Source organism: Ochotona curzoniae, unplaced genomic scaffold (assembly GCF_017591425.1).
Source record: "Ochotona curzoniae isolate NIBS_2020 unplaced genomic scaffold, NIBS_Ocur_1.0 contig_1014, whole genome shotgun sequence".
NCBI classification, from domain to species: domain Eukaryota; kingdom Metazoa; phylum Chordata; class Mammalia; order Lagomorpha; family Ochotonidae; genus Ochotona; species Ochotona curzoniae.
The window spans coordinates 52,944,678-52,963,862 of NW_024464920.1; the positions used below are offsets into that span (position 1 = coordinate 52,944,678).

The following is a 19,185-nucleotide window of genomic DNA, read 5'->3' on the forward strand; positions in this document are numbered from 1 at the left end:
ACCCCCCGAGTCCTCCACCCCCTGTTCCAGCTCCCTGACCAGACAAGAGGGGCAGGTGGATGCCAGACTGCCCAGAGGTCTCCTCTCTGCCACCAAGGCCATCCCAAACTCACAAAGCTGACGGCCCCAGCTCTACCCACACTCCCAAACCTGTTACGCCAGGGGGACCAAGGATCACCTCTTCCTTGGTCAGGTTCCATGTGGGCTCAGAGAGGGAGGCCTCCACACAGCACCCCAGGACACAGCCTTCCCTCCCACAGTACTCTTCCCGTCACCACAGCCTTCCCTCACGCACCTGCTCACCTCCCGATGGGGGACAAATAGCCATTTCACCACTGGCTACCACTCCAGATCCCTACCTGGCACCAGGGGCCACAGGACTTTGCCCTAGTCCTGGGCTCACATGGGCATGGGGACAGGAGGAGACCATCACAGCAACAGACCTCAGTGACTTCCCAAGATGGGGCTGGTCAGGTCAGACCACCTCATCCCTGGAAATTCAGTCTTCCAACAGTCACCTGACTGCCCCACCATCCTGTCAGCCCCAAGGTGTGGGGAACTAAGCAGGGCAGTGGGAAGGCCTGTGGGAAGGATATCCGCTAATAGCCTTGGCACGGGGCAGGGCGTGGGAGAGGCAGGCTCAGGGACACACTGTTAGTTCTCTTTTATATAGACTCTGGTTCTAGAAACAGTTCCCCTGCGGCCAGCCGGCCGGGGCCAGCACGCCGACGGGCTGGGTCGGTAGACTATTTACAGGCCCACCTGGGGGCCGTACCATGGCTGCCTGGCACACGACACTCAGCCACAATGCCACAATAAGTTAGGGCCGGCCGGGCAGGCGGGGCGGGTGGGGGCTGTACACCAAGTGCTGGGGGGCTGGGGCCTCAATACTGTCGAGGGCCGGGGCTGTAAACATGGCCGGGGCGGCCCTGCCCACCCCTAGTGGTCTGGAACGACTGGAAGCAGAGCAGCCCGGGCAGGGCCGGGGTCAGGCGTCCGACAGGCAGCTCTGGATCCGGTCCACCCACTGCTGAGCCGAGGGCACGTCCTGGGCACAGAAGTTGTAAACGCGACGCGTCGTCTTCACCTGGGGAGGAACGGGTCGCTGACTCCACGCCCGGCATTCTGCAGGGCTCCCCCCGCCGCGCCCCTCCCCTGGTCCCAGCTGGGCTCACGTCAAAGAAGGCCTTCTCGTCCACAGTCTTTGGGGCACCCATGGTGGGCGTGCCTGGTGCCACAGCCTCCACCTCGGCCAGGTCGATGATGCCCTTGCACTCCGTGTCCACACGGTGGTCATAGTAGCGCAGCTAGGGGAGAGGAAGGCAGTCAGAGCAGCCCCCACCCTGCCACTTCCCGCTTCCCCCGCCACTCACCTGGTGCTTGGTCTTGTCCAGCACGAACCAGCGGGCCTTCCAGGGCTTCATGAAGGCACCTTTCTTGTACAATGTGCCCTCATAGGACCTGTGCCGGTGGCAGGACTCATTGGGACCAAGGCTCCGGACCTCAGTCAGGCCAGCAAACCAAAAAGGCTGTCCTCAAGAGAAGAGGGTCCAGGGCCCCCCCACCACCACCACCAAAGGAAGGGACCTAGGAGCATCTCCAGCCTCAGCAGGCTGGAGAGAAGACTGACCAGGCCAGCGTGGACCTTCACTTGGCACCATCTGGCCCCCATTCCTCTGCTCCTCTCCCAGCCAGCCGCTGCAGCCTGGCAGGACACCAGTCGGTCCCACATGCCAAACCCCTTCCGGAGTCTGCACATGCTTGGGTTACGGTCATGTCTACCCCACACATGACTGTAATCACCTGTTCTCACTCTCAGCTGTCTGGAACTGGCTGTACAGGGTGCTGGTGCTGCGGCGGGCTGCCTGGCGGGAGCTCGACGTGGTGGAACCACTGCTCTGGTCACTGTCCAGGCTGAGGCTCAGGGTGGAGCCCACTGGCCCCTCCTGCAGATACACGCCCAGCGAGCGGCGGTGGTGGGGCACGCTGGACGCCAGCAGGGAGCTGGGAGTGGCCTGGGGGCAAAGGGTGGGCTGGGTCAAGGCCAGGCAGCCTCAGCTGCCTACTGAGGACCTGCCCTCCATCTGCCCGTACACACTCACACGCCCGTCTGGCCGGCCTGGAGCCTCGAGGCGCTGCACAGCCTTCACCCGGTCCCAGGCATCCTTCCAGCGCTCAGGCGAGCGGCCAAGCTCTGTCTCCAGCCGCTGCAGCTCCTGAGAGAGCACGGGCCCAGGACGTTACTCACAAGGACAGGGCTAGGGGGATGTAAGGAGATAACCAGGAGGCGACGTGGGCAGGAGTAAGGTTAGGAGGGAGAGAGGACCTGGGTTGAGAGGTGCCATGGGAGCCCCAGGGGGCAAAGCTGGAAGGTTCTTGAACATGAACTGGTGTGTTAAATTATCGGGCCAGCAGTGAGTTAAGCCTCTGCCTGTAACGCCAGAGCCCCATTTGGGTACTGGTTCAAGTCCCAGCTGCTCTACTGGTCATGCTGACCCGAACCCTGCTTATGGCTTATGGTCCAAGCTGGGCCCCTATACCAACTCCTGGCTCCTGGCTCCTGTACCGACTCCTGACTCCTGTACTGGCTCCTGGCTCCTGGCTCCTGTGCTGGCTCCTGGCTCCTGGCTCCTGTGCCGGCTCCTGGCTCCTGGCTCCTGTGCCGGCTCCTGGCTCCTGGCTCCTGTGCCGGCTCCTGGCTCCCGGCCTTTGTGACTATTTGAGCAGTGAACCAGCACATGAAAGACTTCTCTTTCTCACCCTCTCTGCAGACTACCTTCCAAGTGAATAAATATTTAAAGAACTTCCTCCCCGAGGGAGCACTCCCTTCCCACTTGCCCAGTCTATCCTTCCTCCCCTAAGGATGGACCCCAGATCACCCTGTGAGCAGCCAAGAAGGGATCCTCTGCTCCTCAGGGGTCTCCGGCTCCTGTAGTGGCAACGTAGGCCCACCAAGAGCCACAGGCCAGCAGAGACCCCCAGTGAGAGTGGGCCAGTGGATCTGACCAGGGAATGCTAGTTCCTAGGACCCACCTCCCTCAGAGCTGAGCTGGGGGGGTGCTGGTCCAGCAGAGGCTGTATTGATGGGGTAGAGGGTCCAGCCTGCCCCAACCCCCCAACCCTCAGGCTTGGGAGCCCCTATGGCCCCAGCATGGGCTCCACATGACCTCCAGCAGGCGTGAGATGGCATCTGGCTGGGCACGGGGCCGGCTGTCGTAGCACGGCCACACCACTCGGCGCCGGCTCTGGGGGGCGCCTCCATCAGGCCGTTCCTCCTCAGGGGGCTCAGGAGGGTGGGCCAGCTCCCAGTCGTAGGGGGGCCCCTCAGCCAGGGTCTCCTCCGTGTAGAAGTCCCACACCTTCAGGTTGGACACGTTGCTGTACGGGCGCAGGACCTGGGGAGGGACAGGCACTGAGGAGGGGGGGCGAGCGAGCCGCCCACCCTCTCCTTACCTCCGCAGCCCCCACCCCGCTCACCTCTGTGTCTTCAGGTGCGTACATGTAGTTGTAGAACACGGGCGTCTTCTTGCTGAGCCGCTCCACGTACTCCCACACAGACCTGCTAGCCGGCTGGCCCCTGCGCTCGCCCTTCTCCTCGTACAGCAGGCCTGCAGGGGGCAGCGCTGAGCCCGGGCCCCCGGCCACTGCACCCATGCCCACCCACCCGGGCCCATCCACCGTACCCAGCTCAATGCGCTCATAGTCGGAGTCCAGCAGGAAGGTCCGGAACCGGCGGGACGTGTGGTGGTAGCCGAGGAACTTGAGGTAGAACTGGCTGAACTCAAACTCCATGGGGAATTGCAGGTGCACCTGGCGTCACAGAGCCGGGGTCAGCGGCAGAGGACACAGTGCCCACCCCCCCAGCTGCCCACCGCCTGGCTGCCTCTTGGCTAACCTGATGCACACAGTCCAGGAACTGCAGGAAGACGGGCGTGACGCCGCTGCTCTGCCCAGCCAGGGTGTGGGCCCCCCGGTGGCTGAAGCGGTGGCCAAAGGACAGCCACTCTTTCTCCACCAGCAGGCGGAAGCCCTCCAGCGTGCGGTAGAAGGGGTCCGAGAGCAGCTGCACCAAGGACACCACCTGCATGGGGGTGGGGGGAGTCAGCGATCAACAAGCAGCATGGTGCCCCGGGAAGCCTGGTCCCAGCCCATGCCAGCCACACACCTGCGTGGTGATGTCCCAGCCGTCCTCCAGGCTCACCAGCACAGAGGAGCCCGAGTCCAGCAACTCCACCACCAGCACAGACACCTGCAGCAGCTTGTGGATCTGCAGGGACAGGCACCCCAGTGTCTCCGAGCCCGGGGGGGCTGCACAGAGAAGCATCCCACTAACCCTAATCCTGACTGAAGAGCCATCCCCCGTCCCCAGCCAAGCCCTGCCCACTGATGGCTGACCTGGCCTGGGCTCCCCACGGGAGGCGGGGCCCCAGGCACCAGGCAGGGGCAGTGCAGACCTGGGTGAGCCACTCTGAGTCCTCCAGGGAGCGCAGGAAGGAGGCTGGGCCAGGCTCAGCAGCAGGGCAGCCGGGCACGCAGGCCTTGAGCAGCTTCTTGAAGCTGGCCTTCACCTGGCGCACCTCAAACACCTCGATAGGCACCAGCTCCCACTGCTGCAGTGGGTCCGGTCGCACGCCCTGCACAAGACCAGGCCCATGAGACGGGCTCAAGACCTGGGCTTGGGCTCCCTGGGTCCCACCCCCCCAGCCCAGGAACCTTGAGTTGGGCCTTGTCCCCGATGATATAGAGGGCTGCACGCTGGGGCCGCAGGAAGCCTGGATCAGAGGGGGCCCCGTTGGCCTGGGGGGGCCCCAGCACATCTCTGCCAGCCAGCCGGGAGCCCACGTCAGCACCAAGCCCACTGCTGCGGCCACTGGCTCGCACGCTACCCCACTTCCCTGCAAAGAGAAACCAGGTGAGTGCCCGAGTTGCAGAGGGGCACCACTCACGGGGGACTGGCAGGACTCCTGCAGGGAGGGAGGGGTCATGTTAGTGTCTGGAGCCAACTGCAGTGAGGAATATTAGGAACAAAAACTTAGGGGTTAGTGTCCCATACGTGGGAGGTGTGTGTTAGTGCCCACATGGGACCGTTGGCGCCAGGCAAGGGAAGCTGCTCCGTGTGGGCCGGGTACGGTACCTCGGGGCGCAGTTCGTCTGGAGGCCGAGGCCGCCATGGGGTTGGACAGCGTGGTGACCCTGGCTCTGGGGCTGGGCACTGGGGGTACAGCAGAGAGAAGGCTCAGGCCGGGGTGCACACAGCTGGGTGGGCTCCCCACTGCGGAGACCCAGATGGAGCTCCCAGCTCCCAGCTGTGGCCATTTGGGGTAGATGGGAGCCAAGATAAACCACGTGTGCACATATGTAACTGCCATGTGCATGTGTGACTAACAAAGGTGTCTGTATTTTAATGTGTGCACATGTGTGGTCATGTGTGCATGTGCAGTTAACCTGTGTAATTAGCACAGGTGCACACATGCATGTGTGTACTTAGAAATGCCAGATCTGGTGTGCTGGCACTGGCAGCCCGCATGAGTGCCAGCTCCAGTCTGCGGCCTGGTTTCCCATTGCTCCTGCAAGTTTGACCTCAGTGCTTGGGCCCTGCCCGTGCGGGGACCAGCACTGGCTGCGGTGGCCACTCGGGAACAGAATGAGCAGACAGGTGTTACTGCACTCTCAGCAGGAAGCAGGGGAGCTTCCACGTGCAGTGTGGACTGCAAGCACACACACGGGCGGAGGGGGGCAGCATGACTCAGCCAGCGAGACACCCCAAGGTGCCCCAGGTGCTCCTTGGGGATGGGTCACGGCAGGGGCCATGAGGTGAGGCCTGTGAGGCTGCCCCTGGCTCTGACCACATGTGTGGGCGAAGTGGGCTGCACTCCTGCATGGTTGCCTTGACCTGAGGTCCCCCAGAAGAGAGAAGGAACACCCAAGTATGTGTGCACACATCCAAACTAGACTCCAGCTCCAGCCAGAGGACCCTGTGGCCTGGGCTCAATGCTCTGGGCTGCCCTCCATAAGCCCAGCCAAGAATCACAGAGAAGGCAGAGGCAGTGCAGATGGGGGCCAATGCCAGGGAATCCCACTTAAAGTCAGGCACCCCAGTGCTTCCTGGGCCAAGCAGGTCTCACTTCCTGGCAGAGAGCGACCACTGGCTATGATACCCATGACCCACAGGCCCATGGAAATGGCATGGCCAGAGTACAGCTCCCAGCAGCACCCGGTGGCCCCACGTGCATCCTGAGCCCCAGAAAACAGGGTTTCTCAGGGTGGGGCCCAGGGTGGTATGGAGGCTGGCCTGGACCAGCGTGTGGGGTGTTGACAGGGACGAGAGCGAGACCAGCACAGACAGGGTCCAGGGGCTAGACAGATGAAGACAGGGCCTCGGTGGCGAGCAGAGGGGCCGCAGGAGGGGCTGCGATACTGTCCCAACCTCTGGTGGGGTAAGGCTTGGAGGAGGACAAAGAGGTGGACAGGTAGGCTGGGCAGAGCTGGCAGGGCCCCAGGACAGACACTTACCTGGTCTGCTTCCCGCCCAGCACCAACACCCAGAGGCGATCCCCAACACACAGCCATTCTGCCCCTCCTAGGCTTGTCTGCCATGCCCCGCTACCCATCTCCCCCCAGCTTGCCAGTCCCTCACCATGGGCACCCATGTGGGCCGAGGAGAAGCCGCTCAGTGTATTGCGCCCGGATGCGTCTGCGTAGCGGGGCATGGAGCTGACCACAGCCTGCAGGTACTTCTCCTGCTCCAAGCTACTTGAGTCGGCCTGGGACTGTCCTGGGGGAGGACAGAGCCGAGACTGCAGACGGACAGGGGCTGCGACGGGGACAGGGCAGCCACACACTGGGACGGGAGGGCAGGCTACCTGGAGAAGGTGCATTTTGGGCCTTGAAGAGGCCAACCACACCCTTGCCATGCAGGCCCCCGGAACGCAGCAGCACGGCCCGGGAGCGGCCACTGCGCCAGCAGACGACAGGAAAGCGGTTCTGGCGGTAGCAGCGGGAGACACGCTGCAGGGCGTTGTCCTGCACGCTCTGTGGAACGATCAGCAGCCCGGGGTAGCTGCAAGGGAGGCAGGCCCGTGAGAGTGGCTAGAGCCTGGGGGTCGCCCACCATCAGGGAACTCCGTGGGCTGCGCCAGGCTCACCTGCGGCAGATGGCATACATGCGGTTGACCGGTGAGATGCGGAAGGGCTCAGACTTGGCCCGGCTCAGGCTGCTACTCAGCGTGCCGAGGCCCAGGCGCTGGTAGTCCCGGCAGCAGGCCCGCTCCACCAGGCTGCTCATGGTCATGCGGTCGGAGGGTTTGATGGCCGAGGCTGGAGTCAGTGTGCTGGGCTCCGGCTCCTCCGACACTGCAGGACCAGCACAAGGTGCTCGTCATCACCGGCCCCTGGCCCACCAGGGCCTCCCCACCTGCGTGCTGCAAGCACGCAGCCCCCCAGGCAGCCACCTGAGATCTCATCCTCCTGGTCCTCAGCTGGGGACTGGCCCCGGTGCTCCCAGCCGGGGGGGTTGTACTTCTTCCGGGTCACATACTGGCGCCCGATGGTCTTCTTGGCATTCTTCACCAGGTTCCGGGACAGCGTTCTGTGAAGGTGAGGGCAGGGTCACCCACGACCTGTGACTTATCCTGGCGGGACGGGACGGGGGCACCAGGGTCCGCACTCCCACCTCAGTGAAGCCTTGTCCTTGGCAGTCCGAGGCGGCCGGCCAGGTGCGTGGGCGCCGCCCAAGGAGAAGGCGAAGGTCCCTCGGATATCCGGCGGGAAGCGCAGCTTGTGCAACTGCTTGCGGAAGAGCTCGGCGCTGTCAGAGCCCACCTCCTCATCAAAGGCCATCTTGAGCAGCTGGACAGACACAGGACCCTCAGGGCTCCGGACAGCCCCCAGCCCCTCCCGACGCTAATGCTGGGGCTGGGGGCCACAGCAGCAGACAAGACTTAAGGGGCCCTTGCACCCCCACACCTACGTGGAGGCTGGACCTGCCCAGGGCACCAGACACAGGCTCTAGCGAGCGTCCCCCCAGGGGAGGCAGCACAGTGGACACCAGCACCCCTCCTGGGCCCTGCCTACCCACCTGGAAGGTACAGGAGCGCAGCTGGAGCCCATCCTGCAGCAGCTGGTCCACTGGGGTCTGTACACTGATGCGCTTCTCCTTGGTCAGCGCGGCCACAGGGAAGGAGCGGACCACCACCTGCTCCCCCACTGCCCACAGGCCAGGGCATCAGAACAGGAGGAGAGGGGCCACAGAACCTCGAGTGTGTAATCCTGGGGGCCCCTGGGGGATGAGAAATGGAGCGCAAGGGAAGTCCCACCCACCCCAAGACCTGGTAGGGGTGACAGCTCACCTAGGGGGTCCGTGGGCATCCCCGTAAAGATGACGCGGTATGTGGTAAGGAAAACGGCACCCTCGGCCGGGAGCAGTGCAGGCCCACCGCTGCTGCCCCCGGCCCCTTCCTCCCGGCCGTCAGGCAGCAGGTAGACGCGCAAGCCGTCCAGCACGCACTCCTCACCAGGCAGCAGGTGGGGCCGCAGGAGTTTGGGCTGCTCAGGCACAAGGGCCGTGCCTCAGGAGGCAGCAGGCCCACCCCCCACCCCACCCCTGCCCCAGTCCTGGCCCCAGTCCTGTTTTTGCCCCCACCCCAACCCTGCCCCAGTCCTGGCCCCACCCCACCCCTGTCCCACCCCTGCCTCAGTCCTGTCCCCAGCCCCATTCCTCCCCCACCCCACCCTTCAGCCCCACCCCTGCACCTTCTGGATGGGAGGCAGCCTCTTGCTCTCCCGGTGCACGGCCTCCAGGGTCTCAATGTGCATCTGGACGATGTCTAGAGAGAGCAAGGTTCAGCCTGGGGCCTACGCCAACGCTGGGCGAGGGCAAGTGTGTCTCGAGCCCCATACCTGGCACCATGACATGCAGCCCCTTGAGGTGGTCGCTGGTGACCCCACTCTCCGTGCAGACCTTGTCCACAAAGCGGTTGATGAAGCGGACCACAGCCCCTGCCACGTCACAGGTCTCGGCATCCTCAAAGCCGCTCTCTGTGTCATAGCTTTCAGCCACGCTGCCCGCCATGCTGGACCAGGGAGGGGCTGATGGGCATGGGCCTTACCCCTGGCCCTCCCACCCCCGCCCCTCTGCCCTGCCCTGCACCCACCTGTTGGTGACCAGGCTGTTGCTGGCGCTTTCCAGGTCGCCCAGCCCCGCTCGCTCACGCAGCAGGCGGCTCTTGCTGCTGTCCAGGGGCAGCAGCAGGTAGCTCATGCGGTTGGCGTAGTGGATGGCCTGGCTGAACACTGTGCTCTCCTCTTTCTGCACCAGCTCCTGCTGCTTCTCTCGACTCAGTGTGGGCCACAGGCGCCGCTGCTCAGAGGCCACATCCAGGGCAGAGCGCTCGTCCTCCTGGGATGGTGTCTCTCCCTCCTACCAGAGCCGGACACACGCACAGGGCAGTGAGCAGGACACACGCAGGGCAGTGAGCAGGACACACACACAGGGCAGTGAGCAGGACACACACACACACACAGGGCAGTGAGCAGGACACACACACACACAGGGCAGTGAGCAGGACACACACACACACACAGGGCAGTGAGCAGGACACACACACACACACAGGGCAGTGAGCAGGACACACACACACACACAGGGCAGTGAGCAGGACACACACACACACACAGGGCAGTGAGCAGGACACACACACACACAGGGCAGTGAGCAGGACACACACACAGGGCAGTGAGCAGGACACACACACAGGGCAGTGAGCAGGACACACACACAGGGCAGTGAGCAGGACACACACACACACAGGGCAGTGAGCAGGACACACACACACAGGGCAGTGAGCAGGACACACACACACACAGGGCAGTGAGCAGGACACACACACAGGGCAGTGAGCAGGACACACACACAGGGCAGTGAGCAGGACACACACACACACAGGGCAGTCAGCAGGACATACACAGGGCAGTGAGCAGGACACACACACAGGGCAGTGAGCAGGACACACACACACACAGGGCAGTGAGCAGGACACACACACACACACAGGGCAGTGAGCAGGACACACACACACACACAGGGCAGTGAGCAGGACACACACACAGGGCAGTGAGCAGGACAGACGCACACACACAGGGCAGTGAGCAGGACACAACTCAGGGCAGTCAGCAGGACATACACAGGGCAGTGAGCAGGACACACACACAGGGCAGTGAGCAGGACACACACACACACAGGGCAGTGAGCATGACACACAGACCCTAGCCCTGTCTCCATCCTCACAGAGCCTGCACACCTGGGAGACGGCTTGGTCCTCCGCTGGCTCCAGGTAGAGGGCACGGATGTGGGTCTGCACATCCCCATAGAACATGGCTTCCCAGAACTGTGGGGTGCTCCACACCACATGCTCCTGCACGCAGCTATATGCAAACTGCGTCACCCCTGGGCTCAGCTTCTGCAGGGGCCAGCGCAGTGGGGGGTCAGTCAGCTGCTGCCAGCCACAGCCAGAGAGCCCACCCAAGGCCACCCAGCACTCACCCGGCAGAAGGCTGTGACCAGGGGCAGCAGGGCAGCTGCAATGCCATGCTCATCCAGCGATGTGCAGTCCTGTAGGCAGAATGCTGAGCCCACTGGGACCCCCTCCCCCTGCAGAACCACCCTACCATGCCTGATGCCATCACAGAGCAGTATCTTATGCCTCCGTGCCCCCCAGGGGAAGAACTCCCAATACTGTGACCCCCTGGGGGAGGCCCCCCAGTACTCTACCCCCCAGGGGGAGGCCTCCCAGTACTCTACACTCTAGGGGGGACCATCAGGTGTCTGTCTCACAGGGTGCCCCAGGCCCAGGCTGCAGACTCACCTGTAGGCAGCAATTCATCATGCGCACCACAAAGTCGAACTGCTGGTGGTCTAGGACAGCACGGTTCTGCTGCACGTGCAGGTGCAGCTCCTGGGCCAGGCAGCGGCGGGCAGCTCGCCCCTTCAGGGCCCTTAACACAGCTGGGAGCAACTGGGGCAGAGACAAGGGACATTTGAGGCTGAGGAGAGTAGCAGGTACCCAAAAGCCCTGTCAACAAGGTGAGTATGCCCAGGCCCGGGCACCGCTGAGCAATCCTGACTACGCCTGTGCAAGGGAATGTTCTGGAAAACAAAGATACACAAACAGCAACATCCAGGCACAGGGTTCTTCTGTCCCAGGTCCCCCAGGATCCACTCACAGGTCACAGGCCTGCAGCTCTGCACACAGGACGGCCCCAGGTCCCCACACTGCCACAAGAGCCACGAAGGGCACATCAAGGCCTCTGGGGAGCCCGTCCTGCCAGCACTAAGCCCTGTGGGAGAAGTGGCTCTCCCTGCAGCCAGACCCCACCCCCATGGTCCAGCAGGGGAGGAGGAACCCCACGGTGCCCAGGCAAAGCCCGAACTCCCTGAGAGGAGTTGGCCTGGCCCCGTGGGAGCCCCCGGCCTCACCTTCTTAGCCTCAAGCATCTTGCCCTCGAACACGTAAGAGATGCAGTTGCGTACCACCTCCAGCCGGCGGGCACTGTTGGCATGCAGTCCGCTGCCCCGCTCCAGAATGGCCGCTGAGAAGACACCGCACGCTTGCCCTGCCCATGTCCCCACCCGCCAGGGTCCCGCCCACCCATCTGGCTCTCCCATTACACACTCATGGGGGGCCCCGAGGGCACGGTGGTCCTCTTCTCGGCTTTCACAGCAGGGGGTGCACCCTGCATCTTGGCAGCCGCCTGGTCCACGATCCACTGCACAGTGCCCTCATCCAGCCGGGGGAAGGGTCGGGGTGCCCGCCGCAGGTGGCTGGACTCTCCTGGCCTCTGCACCTTGTGCATGGCCACAGCAGGATACGGGTTCTCCTGGGGGCAGAAGGGCAGGCATGGGCCAGCAGGCCAAGCCAAGGTAGCAGGTGCCGCCCGGATGCTGCCCCCAGGCCCCGAGGCGTACATTCTTATAGAGCTGCTCCGCTAGCTCCTGGACGTGGCGCAGGACACGCTGTGGGTGGCTCTCATCTGCACGCATCCGCGCAACCTCGTGGGCCACCAGCTGGGGCAGGCAGGAGGCAGGGTGAGGCAGGGTCAAGGGGTAGGTGGCTGGGGCGCGGCACACAGTGGACACAGCAGGTGGGGGCGCACCTCATCAAACAGGTCCGTTGGGCGGTAGGGGACCCCGCGTTCTGACACGAAGCCTGCAAAGGCCATGCCCTCCAGCACCTTCATCAGGAACTCGTCCTCCACCAGCCCACGCTGGCCAAGGAAGGCTGCCTGGGAGAACACGCAGAGGTAGGCCCCTCAGGGTCCGACTGGCAGCACGGCCCACCCCACCCAGCATACCCTGGCAGCCACCTTGTGGAAGCGGATCACAGGCTCAGGGTGGATGCGCACAATGTGTAGGCACCAGCGGTAGCCCTGCAGGAGCTGGGCGAAGAGGCGCAGGAAGACAGCACGCAGCTCCTTGTCCTGGGGGCACAGGGACGCGGTGAGAGCCAGGCCCCCAGCCCTGCCAACCACTGTTCTCCACCCCAACCCTGGAAGGAATGGAGTCCCAGGCACCTCCTGGCCCCCCACTGCCCTTCCACCCCTTAGGCTCCTCACAGCCTTGCCTGAGCCCAGGCTACAATCCCCTGGTCCCAGGTCCTTCCTCTCTGGCCTGGGAGGTGGGGACATTGGACCTGAGGGATAGGTACAGGCCCTGGCACCCACCTGCATCTTCAGGGAAGAGGTGGATGTTGTGGGTGGGGGGAAGGCCAGGTCAGCTAGCTCCAGCTCTGGATCCAGAACCTGCAGGTGCATATAGACAACCAGTTGCATAGCCGGCCTGGGCCTCCGGACTCCCCATGCTGCAGGCAGCGTGTTCTCCAAGCCCGAGGCCCACGCCCCTCACCATGCTCAGAACGCTGTGGGTCTGGCTCTGCAGAGGCTCCGGCAGGGGCGGAATGTGCACACACTCAGGGACGGTCACCGTCCCGCCATCCAGGTCAGCCACGATCACGTCCAGCTGGGTGGGGGCAAAGGGAACCACAAGTCAGGGCCCCGCAAGCCCGTGCAGCAAGGCTGAAGCAGGCCACAGCCCTTACCAGCTCCTGGGTCTCTGCCTGGAAGGCCGCGTTGACCCCGATGATGAAGGGCGTGGGTGTGCTGAGGACCTCCAGCAGCTGCGCCGGCAGGATGGGCACGTAGGGGAAGCTGCGTCAGACCCCACAGCGTGCATGAGCCCTGGGAGGGCCAGAAGAGGGGCTGGGGCTGGGGCTGGGGGTGCTGGGCAGACAGGCACCTGTATCTGAGAGGAAACAGGAGGGCCAGTAGGCCCCGGCAGGCATCGGCAAGCCGCTGGTAGCTCCGGGACAGGAAGAGGACCTTGTGCTCCGTGAGGGCAGCACAGAACAACGACAACACGTTGGTGATGCCTACGGGTAGGGCGCTCAGTGAGGAGCTCGACCAGAACCCCACCCGCAACCCACTGGGTCAGACACCGGCACACCCATCCTCACCCAGCTGGCGGAAGAGCAGGGCCACGCTGCAGCGGCTCACAGGCAGTGAGTCGGCCAGTGGAGTCTGGATGACCTGTCGGTCTCCCGCCCCAAGGGAGATGGTTCTCTACAGAGAGAGAGGGGTTGGGACTGAGCAGCCTGCCCAGAGCTCTGGGCCCCAGGTGGATCTGGTGGACTAAGACACCCAAAAAGGAGCTGGCAGGGCGGGCCGCAGGGCCCAAGGCACACCGGGCCTCTGTCGGCCTGAGCAGCTCAAGGCGGGAGGCGGCTGCCTCTAGCCTGGGACAGGAACAGGGCCTGGGAAGGCAGAATCAACAAAAAATCCGTACCGCTCCTTCCTCAACAGAGTCCAGCTGCACAGGACAGACGGCAGAGAGACACGTTAGACACACAGCACACACGGCACACGCAGGAAGCCCATGGCAGACAGGCCCGCTCCCCAGGAGCCGGCTGGGCCAGGGCCAGGGCATAGAGTGCGAGGCCCAGCTAGGCTCCACATACCTGGGAGCCCCCCGCCAGCGGGACAGTGCAGCTCAGCAGGTTCCCAACCACGTTCTCCAGGCACACGTTCAGGCCCTCCACGTGGATGGTGTAGATGAGACCCAGGCTGTTCTATACGACACAAGCAGGGCCAAGGGGTGGCAGTGCAGCCGATGGCACACACCGCATCCTGCCTGGCCTCACCACCCTGCTCGCTTGCCTCACCCTGAACACATCTGCATGGTCCAGCCGTGACACCAGCACTAGAGTCTTGGGAGCAAACAGCTGGCCGGGCTGGGCCAGCCCCGTGGGGGACAGCCGTGCCGAGCCGCCCTCCTCTGAAGCCTCTTCCCTCTCCGGGGTGTCCGCGGCGCACACGGCTTCCTGCAGACAAAAAGCTCCTTCTGCTCTGGTCTCTTCGGCCCCGCAGGCCCCAAGGGGATGAGGACAGTCATACAGGCAAAGGGGAGGGGAGTCAGGGTCCCGGGCAATGCAGCCCAGGGCCCGCCGGCTGACCTGTGTGGGCTCCACTGGCTCCCAGAAGGTCAGGCAGGCGCAGTAGTGCCGCTCAGAGTTGATGTCGGTGAGGACAGCAATGAAGAACGTCGGCGGGTTCCTCTCAGGACACAGCTGCCATCCACTGGGCTGGCAGAACTGCAGGGCGGGCCTGACCATCAGCTGCCTCCCCCACACTGCCCCATCCAGCCCACCCTCCAGCATCGGCACTGCCAGGAGGCACAATCCAGATTCTGGAGTGGGAGTCTGAGAGGGGACCACCAGGGACACAGACCCCTCGGCAGGACGGCAATGTAGCCACCACACCCGCCCAGCCCCACATCCAGCCTTACGCCCAGGCGGGCCACCATGGACCACATCTACTCACCAGCTCGATGCCCTGCGGGAAGGGGTTGTCCTCCCAGTCCTTCTCTGGGAAGCGCTGCAGGATCTGGCCCTGGCCTTCCCCACTCCCTGTGGACCACACCAGGTGTTCAGAGCATCCTCCCTCCTACTCAAGCACCCAGGCCCCACCTGGCACTATAGGAGACTCCTGAACAGTATGACGGGGAGGCAGGACAAGCAGCCAGCCCCAGACCACCAGAGAGGAGACACCCACCCACTGCATGAAGCCGTAAAGTTATGCCACACCTATCACACCACCCCCTGTCAGCACTCACACCTGACCCTCCTGCACCTGTCAGCACACACACCTGACCCTCTCCACCTGTCAGACCACACCCTGTCCTGTCAGCACACACACCTGACCCTCCTGCACCTGTCAGACCACACTCCACCCTGTCCTGTCAGCATCACACCTGACCCTCCTGCACCTGTCAGCACACACACCTGATCCTCCTGCACCTGTCAGACCACACTCCACCCTGTCCTGTCAGCATCACACCTGACCCTCCTCCACCTGTCAGGCCACGCCCTATCAACACACGCACCTGACCCCTGGTGAAGGACTGTACTGTGAGAATGGAGCTTGGAAGTGGGAGAGGGAACCGGCTCAGTGTGGGGTGTGACAGGTGGGGGAAGGTCCAACGTACTCAGGCCTGAACACATGGTGCATGCATGCATCTTATGGACAGGGCAGTCAAGCGCCACTGACCCCTGCTCATCACCACTTCAGGCACTGTGGATGCCCACCCATGAAGATCCGGGGCAGAACTGCTGTCTGAGACAGCCGTGCCCACACAGGCCTCTCTCTTTTCCATGCCAGCAGGAAACACTAGGCCAGGATGTCATCTCAGAATGCCCCATAGCCTCCTGAGCAGCAGCGCTCAGTATGGGCAGCTGGGGGGGGGGTGGTGAGGCCTGCTCCTGGCCCTCACGGTCACAGCGCATGCACGATGCATCAGCCCCTGCTCCTGGCCCTCACGGTCACAGCGCATGCACGATGCATCAGCCCCAGGCCCCTTGGCTAGGGAGAGAAGAGTTCCAGGAGGCCCCTGGCTTCCCTAGAATCCTTCCATTGCTTGGACCCCCAAAGCCTATGGCCACCTCACATACAGACAGCTCAGTCCTCCAGGCACTGACCATCCCCAGGGACCCAGTGCACCCCACAGGAGCCCAGCCACAATCTCACAAGAGGCCAGCACCAAGGATGTGAGCCAGGCCGGACGGCTGCTCAGTACAGCCACAGGGAACTGGGGGCTGACTTGACACAAAACCTCAGCTTCCTGCTCCCCTCCCCCACTCCGCTAACACCCTATAGGCAGCAGGTGTCGGCTGGGGCTACACCCACCTACACCCCACTTGCTCCTCTCCTACCGTGAGGTCTCTCTGTCCCACCCAGGGGCCTCCTCTCAGGTCCAAGCAGCATACACACACACTCCCAGAGCTGCGGCTCCTCCCTCAACCCACATCACCAAGGACCTCCTTGTGCTAGGCCCCAAACCACCATCTGGGCCCAGCCCTGGCTGGCACCCAGGGCTCACCCAGTTCTTGCCACGAGGCAGCAGGCTGGGGGGAAGACAGGCAGTCAGGGACAGCGATCTCTGCTGAGACGCTCCGAGGCCAGCAGGTCAGGTGGCCAAGGGCCGCTCCCAGAGCCACAGCCCTCCTTGCCCCCTCACACGAAGTGCCAACTGCACCTGCCCCTCAGCCTTCGAGGCCTCTGCAGGCCTCTCTGAACTGATTCTGCTACCCATCATGGGGTCTCCAGGGCGACCGGCAGGCAGGCATCCTTCCCCTCCTCCAACAAGCCCCCCATGGTGACAGGAGCACCTGCTGGCCAGCTAGCCTCACCAAGGCTTGCTGAAGGCAGACCATGCGACCCACACCCAGCCCCACTCAGACCCGCCAAGCAAACAGCTTCCGGAGCCCCAGAGGATGAGAACAAAGCAGCTCCCACCCTCCTCCACCGCGGCGGGGAGGCGCACTGAGAGGTCCTGAGGTGACTCCTCAGCCACACTTGATGAGCTCAGCGCACTGCCCAGCTCCTCAAAGCTGACCTGCAGCAGCTGCACACTTCCTCTCCAGCCCGGGGCCAGCACAGCCGCGCGGTACCCAGTGCTGGGGGAGGGGGCGGCAGAGGAGAGGCTCGAGGCACACACGCAAGGTGCTCTGTCCCAGGGGAATGGGAGCCCCGAGCATCCTCCTGCAGCCAACCCCAGCTGGGCAGCAGGACTGAGGGGGATGGGCTGTCAGGGCACTAACTCATGCCCATGCCAGACCCAGAGGTGAAGGAAGATGTGGCTTCCTCCGTCTGCCTGGCGGGCACCCCAAGGACACATCGGGCAGTACCGACCCAGCTGTAGCCAGAGGGACCCAGACACACACATGCACATGGCTTTGGTCAAGACTGACAAGACGATGTGGCCGATGGCCTGGCAGCTTCTCCCACCCCCTCCCCAGTGCAGTCAGCCTTCTGAGTTAGCAGGGTGGGGGTAGGGAGGCAGCATCCCAGGCAGCCCCAACCTGCTGGAGGAGGACAACAGGAACATGGGTGGGGACGAGAGGTGGCACTTCACCATGCACTGAGCCAGCGAGGCCAGGCCTGAGGGTATGACATACAGCCCCTCCAACGATGACACTTGTACTCTGGCCAGGTCAAGGCTGGCGCCCTGAGGGTCCCCAAGACACTATGGCCGAACTCTCCAGGCCTTCCTGGCACCCACACTGGGCAGGATGGTTTGTCTGGTCCTTGAGCTGGCCCGAGTGAGACCCATGCAGGTGGGCCAGTGCCAGCTGCTAGGACCCAGCAGGACACAGGGGTCATGTCCCGCCCAGCCACTCACCTCCTTGGCCCCTTCCTCGCCCTCCTGAGTGATGCCCAGCTGATAACCAGTAGAACCTACACATTGCCTCTGACAGACCTCTGAGCAGCTGAGACCAAGGCCCAGCACCCAGCAAGGAAACAGGAAGTCAAAGACAAGCCCCCAGTTGCCCCCAGGTGTCTCAGGCCTGCCTGTCCTGGGGACCTTCACCCTCAGGTCTGTGCCTCAACATGCCCACACACAGCCCTATACAACATTCAGCACTTTCTGGGGCCCCTCGCAGCGACCCAGGAAGGGGGTGAGCAGGCCCACACAACCGGCTCTGCAGCGGCAAAGCAGGGGTCCCTGCCTTTGGCTGCTGGAACCCTCTAGCCACCCCGCTATGCCGAGGCCCTGGCTGGAGGACGAGGCCCTGGCTGGAGGACGCTCAGCTCCCACCCAAGGGGAGCGCACAGTTTGGGAACCCCTCCTCCCTGCCACTCCTGCCTTCCACGCAGCTCCCACCACAAGCTCCCAAACTCACGTCGCCTTCACCCCTGTCTGGCCACCAGAGTGTCAGACAGCAGCACAGACTGACACACGGGGACACCATGCAGGCTCCAGTGAGCAGAGCCCAGCAAGAAGACAGGCAGGCCTGGAGGTGATTGATGGCCACAGAACCATCTGGACAGCTCTGTCCCTCTGCAGGTGGGACCCGGCCAGCCCGGCAGGCCGCTGCGAGGAAGCGCTGAGCTCACCCACACAAAGGGTCGTGCGGGGCCTGGCACCCCGAGGATGCTGGCCAGCGCTGACGTCACGGTCGGACACGGTGCTGACCGCGGCCAGGGCCAGGCTCAGCACCGGGCCAGGAGCGCCTGCGCCCCCGGCACTTCCTCCAGCCCCAGCCGCGCCCGGGCCTGCCCTCGCGCCCCCCAGCCGACCCACCGACGGCCGCCGGGAGGGCTGCGCCGCCCCGGGCCTCCCGCGGCCCGTGCCCGGCGGCCGGGCGTCCAGGCGTCCAGGCGTCCAGGCGTCCAGGCGCCGGCCCGGAGTCCCGACCGCCCGGCCCTCGGCCGCCGCACTCACCGCGCGGGTGCGGCCCGAACGCCACCAGCACGAAATAGTCCGCGAGCCGCGCCATGGCGAGGGGCGCGGGCGGGCTCCGCGGCTCGGGCACTCGAGGGCAGCGCGCTCATGGCCCGGCCCCGACTCCGGACCGCGCACCCGGGACGCCCCGGGCCCGTCCTGCGGCGGCGGCGGCGGCGCCCAGGGCTCCCGCCGCCATCTTCCCAGCCAGCCGGCCCGCCCGGCCCCGCCGTGCGCCTGCGCGCCCCCGGCCCGCCCCCGCCCCATTGGCCCGTCCCGCGTGGGGGCGGGCCCCGCCGCGCGCCCCGGGCTCCGCCCCCGGCCGCCCAGGGTCCTAGCAGCGGCCGGCGGGGTGGGCGCCTGGGACCGCGGGACCTGGACCCTGCAGGGTCGAGCAGAGGGCGCAAGAGCTCGGG

The 19,185-nt window shown here is 64.5% G+C and overlaps 1 protein-coding gene across 4 annotated transcripts; it reads right to left on the bottom strand.

The window, feature by feature from the left end:
- Positions 1-653: 653 nt before the first annotated feature.
- On the bottom strand, positions 654-18,955 carry SBF1 (SET binding factor 1). 4 transcript variants are annotated; one of them, XM_040987743.1, is made up of 41 exons: positions 18,770-18,955; positions 14,869-14,954; positions 14,502-14,639; positions 14,211-14,369; positions 14,007-14,117; positions 13,506-13,611; positions 13,289-13,421; positions 13,092-13,200; positions 12,899-13,012; positions 12,718-12,795; positions 12,361-12,474; positions 12,151-12,279; positions 11,963-12,061; positions 11,670-11,874; positions 11,474-11,586; positions 10,863-11,012; positions 10,541-10,609; positions 10,299-10,457; positions 9,153-9,418; positions 8,899-9,071; positions 8,752-8,825; positions 8,349-8,544; positions 8,078-8,205; positions 7,673-7,848; positions 7,452-7,588; positions 7,146-7,353; positions 6,864-7,060; positions 6,638-6,775; positions 5,135-5,212; positions 4,714-4,895; positions 4,455-4,634; positions 4,166-4,267; positions 3,896-4,081; positions 3,684-3,810; positions 3,478-3,608; positions 3,168-3,395; positions 2,103-2,216; positions 1,804-2,015; positions 1,374-1,461; positions 1,176-1,307; positions 654-1,087 (listed from the first exon to the last, which is right to left on the bottom strand). In XM_040987743.1, exons 1-41 carry the CDS (start codon positions 18,822-18,824, stop codon positions 989-991), a joined length of 5,679 nt encoding a protein of 1,892 aa, XP_040843677.1. In that variant the 5' UTR covers positions 18,825-18,955; the 3' UTR covers positions 654-988. The 4 variants fall into 4 exon arrangements, with proteins under 4 accessions (XP_040843677.1, XP_040843667.1, XP_040843686.1 ...); XM_040987733.1 differs by having other exon boundaries at positions 10,263-10,457; XM_040987752.1 differs by lacking the exon at positions 5,135-5,212 and having other exon boundaries at positions 10,263-10,457.
- Between the last annotated feature and the right edge of the window lie 230 nt (positions 18,956-19,185).